The sequence below is a fragment of the Mus caroli genome, chromosome 17, assembly GCF_900094665.2.
Source record: "Mus caroli chromosome 17, CAROLI_EIJ_v1.1, whole genome shotgun sequence".
Classification (NCBI taxonomy): domain Eukaryota; kingdom Metazoa; phylum Chordata; class Mammalia; order Rodentia; family Muridae; genus Mus; species Mus caroli.
This window is the reverse complement of record NC_034586.1, coordinates 27531832-27536060: the sequence shown is the minus strand read 5'-3', so window position 1 is coordinate 27536060 and position 4229 is coordinate 27531832. Positions and strand designations below refer to the sequence as shown.

Genomic DNA, 4229 nt, shown 5'->3' with positions numbered 1-4229 from the left:
CAGACAGGGAACATTTCCTGGTTTCCTTTGCATAAGAGGCAAAATGCCCACGCTCACACCTGTAGCCTTTCCAACCTGCCAGCTTCACGGTGCCACCTGTTCCTCTGTTAGCCCTCCCTGCCTCACTAGAAATGGAGCCGGCTGGCACACTGCTTCCTCAGCCTCTGGTGCTTGTTCAAATGATAGTTTTCATGCAGCAGGTTCACAGAAAACCTGCCAGTGTGGTTCTCAGCTGTTTCCGGTGAGGAAGCAGTCCATCCAGGCAGGTTGCTTTACTGCTCTGCACTTTTGCATATTCATGCTCACCTTTAAAGTTCAACTGCTCCTGCTTCTTTGCAGCTTGTTACGGCCAGCTTACTGCTCTCCCTGGCATATGGTAGCATCCTCGTTGCCAGCTCTATTGCTGGCAAAGAGCTTCCCACATGCACTTATAAATTCCATTTATCTGCATCTTTTTTTTTTCCAGACAGGGTTTCTCTGTGTAGCCCTGGCTGTCCGGGACTCACTCTGTAGACAAGGCTGTTTTTGAACTCACAGATATCTACTTGCCTCTGCTTCAGATGTTAGGGTTAAAGGTGTGCACCACCACTGCCTCCCTCTTTTATCTGTGTCCTTAAACACAAAACCACTGGGGATTGAGCCTAGAGCCTTATGAATGCTAAGTAAGCATTTGTAGCACTGAGTAGCTCAGCCAACACTCTTCCTTCTTTTTGGAGGGGTTCACTATGTAGATCTGTCTGGTCTGTAATTCTCTATGGAGACCAGGCTGGTCCTTAAACTCATATACATGGGATAAAAGGTATGCATTGACACACCTTGCTTCCCAGCTTGCCTTTCAAACTTTTTGCATTTGAAGCCAGGTGGTGTTGGTACACACCGGTAAGGCTCAGCACTCAGGACACAGAGGCGGGTGGATCCCTGTAAGTTTAAGGCCAGCCTGGTCTACAAAGTGAGTTCCCGGACAACCAGGGCTACACAGAGAAACCCTATCTTGGAAAACAAAACCAACCAGACAAAGAAACAAACAAAAAGTAGAAAGATGCCTGTACACTTAGAGCCTTGGGAGCCATAGAAGGCCACTAACAGGAATAGATGTCACCAGGTCTGTATTCTTTTAAACTCTCTGTCATGTCAGCTGGAGCAATTGCTGACATGTCCAAGCAGGCATCTGTCGTCCCAGCTGTATTAGTTACTTGTAGTTGAGGGAGAGAGAGCCTAGTGATACAATGCATGGCGAAGTATAAAGTGGTTATCCCTGCCCTCACAGACATACCCAGAAGCCTCTTCTCCATAACTCAGAAAAGTGGATTTAAACATTACACCAACCAAGGCTCGGGATGTCATTCAATTGATAGAGTGCTTGCTTAACATACAGCATCATATAAACCTATTTGGTAGTACACACCGGTAACCCTAGCACTCGGGATGGTAGAGATTCAGAAGGATCAGAAGTTCAAGGTCAGCTGGGCGTGGTAGCGCACGCCTTTAATCCCAGCACTCGGGAGGCAGAGGCAGGCGGATTTCTGAGTTCGAGGCCAGCCTGGTCTACAGAGTGAGTTCCAGGACAGCCAGNTTAATCCCAGCACTCGGGAGGCAGAGGCAGGCGGATTTCTGAGTTCGAGGCCAGCCTGGTCTACAGAGTGAGTTCCAGGACAGCCAGGGCTACACACAGAGAAACCCTGTCTCGAACCCCCCCCCCCAAAAAAAAAAGAAGTTCAAGGTCATCTGTAGCTGTGCATAGTAGCTGTAGCCTGATGCATACATAAGACCATCTCATGGAGAAACAAAAAACAAAACACGCACAATAAAACAAACATCGTAGCAGCCTGTGTCTATATATGTGTCACAAGGCTTATTCTTCTAATGTCTCCAAATAAGAGATAAATAGATGTGACAGGGGTAGATGAATGGGTGAGGTCTGGATAGTTGGATAGCTTAATTAGTGAGGGGTGAATGGGCGTGTGGGAAGAAAGAAGGATGAACAAACTAATGGTCTGGTGGCCCTGATCGGGTCATTCATCCTGGTTCCAGTAACCAGGTTAACTAGTGAGAGCCTGTGAGGAGACCCCAGCTTCGCACAACCCTCTTCCACGGTTCATCCTCGGGTGGAAGTGGCTCTATAGCCAGAGAGAGCAGATAAAGTCATCCAACCAAGATGACCCCGCAGCCTGGGTCTCTGCCTGAGATAACAGAGATTAGGCTCTGCCTGGAAATTTGGTGACTTGAAGGTGAACCTTGTGACTGTGAGGATGCTGTGGGTTTAAGGCCCTCCAGGAGGCCGGACAGGGCCCCTTATCTACAGCTGCACTAGTGAGAGGCCTGGGACAGGAGGGCCAGCAAGGGGAGAGGGCGCGGTTCCGGCGGCGGGAGCGGGAAACAGCGGTGCTGAGCACGCGCGGAGCGGCTGTCCACAGCCTAAGCCGCAAGCAATGCGCGGGACCCGCCCGGGCGCCAAGGAGTGCGCAGGCGCCAGGGTAGGGGGCGGAGCCTCCTCATGCTCTTCGTCCCGCCCCTGCGCTGGCAGCACCTTTCCCAATTGGACAGAGTCGCTACGACGGGGGGGCGGGGAGGAGAGCGTCGTCGCGTCGGGTGACGTCTCCGGAGGAACGTCGGCGTAGTCGGCAGCGTCGGCTGCCGTGCCAGAGTCGTCCGCTCGAAAATGGCGGAATACTTGGCCTCCATCTTCGGCACCGAAAAAGACAAGTGAGTAGGGCCGGCCTGCCGGGACTTGGGCTGGGGAGGCGACGGGCAGCGGGTGCCGGTCGAGGCAAGCGGCGGTGACGTCCAGGCGTGGCGGGTGGCTCGGGCCTGGAGGCCTCGAGCGGCTCGGCGCCGCCGCCTCGTGGGCCGGGCGGCGGGACTGGCGGGCGGCTCGGGCTGGGCCTCGGCGCCTCGAGCTCCACGGCGGGCGCTCCATGCCGGGTTCTACGCGGGGCCCTGCCCCACGCCGCACTCCCACTGCTGCCCGGGGCTTCTGTGGCGAGGTAACACGTTTCTTGCAACTTTAGGCTTTGAGTTGTCGTGTCGGAAGTGCTGTGGCCCGGTCCTCGCTAGCATTCAGTGCTGGGGCCGACCTTTGGGAGCGGTTTCGACCGAATAAACCTCCTGCCTGCCTAAGCGTTGGCGGACCCGCCTTTCTTTTTAAATTAAGGTTTGCATTTCCGTAGCCAACTGTTAGGGTAATAGGAAAAGGAATAGCAATATTCCCGCCTGTGGTCGTGTGCTGCGAGGCACATACTCATTTCCGCGTGTCGGCTGAAGTTTAGGTTAAGGGGAATGTCTTCGGACGCTTTGAAGGATAATTCCTACTTTGAAAACCTAAGGATTTAAGTATCTAGCTTAATCTGCTTCCAGTAAGTAGTCACCATCTTTATGTTTCTGAATCTTGTACAAGGTTTATGCAGATGTCAGTCACGGTGGTAAGCGTTTGCAATAGATAACGTTTTGGGTGCCACATTCTCACTCTTAAAATGTTCTGTTTTCCAGGATGGAGGCTGTCCGATCAGGCACCTTTATACAGTCTACAGTGTTTGAAAGAGGGGATGTTTCTAAAAGTCTCATGCCTGAATCGGCAGTCACTCAAGAGACATTTGATTGGATGTTAGGTCTAGACCAGTCTTGGAGAATCAGCTGGGATAAAGTCTGGGTTCTCAGGAAGTCATGAAGGAAGGCTGTGCCTTGTGTTAAGGATGACTAAAATACATTAAAGGGACTGGAGAGATGACTCAGTGGTTCAGAGTGCGAACTGCTCTTGAAGAGGCCAGTAGTGTGGTTCCCTGAATCCACTTTATTGCAATCTGATGTCCTACAACCACCTGTAGTGCCAGATAAGTACTTTTAAATCAACACTCAAAAGCCAGGTGTGGTGGTACATTTAGTACCAGCTCTCTGGAGGCAGAGGTAGGTAGGTGGATCTCTGAGTTCCAGCCTGGTCTACATAACAAGTTCCAGGAAGCAGGACTGGTGATGGCTCAGCGGTTAAGAGCACGGACTGCTCTTCCAGAGGTCCTGAGTTCAATTCCCAGCAACCACATGGTGGCTCAAAACCATCTGTAACAGGTTCTGGAGTGTCTGAAGACAGCTACAGTGTACTCATATACATTAAATAAAATCTTTTTTTTTAAAGTTCCAGGACCTAGCAACTCTGTCTCAAAAATACATGCAAATTTGCTTGGTGTCAGCCAGGCGTGGTGGTGCACGCCTTTAATCCCAGCACTCGGGAGGCAGAG

General features: G+C 51.6%; 1 protein-coding gene across 2 annotated transcripts in view; it reads left to right on the top strand.

Annotated features, from left to right (window-relative positions):
• Positions 1-2586: 2586 nt before the first annotated feature.
• The window catches only part of U2af1 (U2 small nuclear RNA auxiliary factor 1), an 11277-nt gene continuing 9634 nt past the window's right edge, over positions 2587-4229 (top strand). For both annotated transcript variants that reach the window (XM_021186517.2, XM_021186518.2), the window contains exon 1: positions 2587-2703. In XM_021186517.2, the coding sequence (XP_021042176.1) occupies positions 2660-2703 (44 nt within the window). In that variant the 5' untranslated portion in view covers positions 2587-2659. The remainder of the gene's footprint in view (positions 2704-4229) is intronic.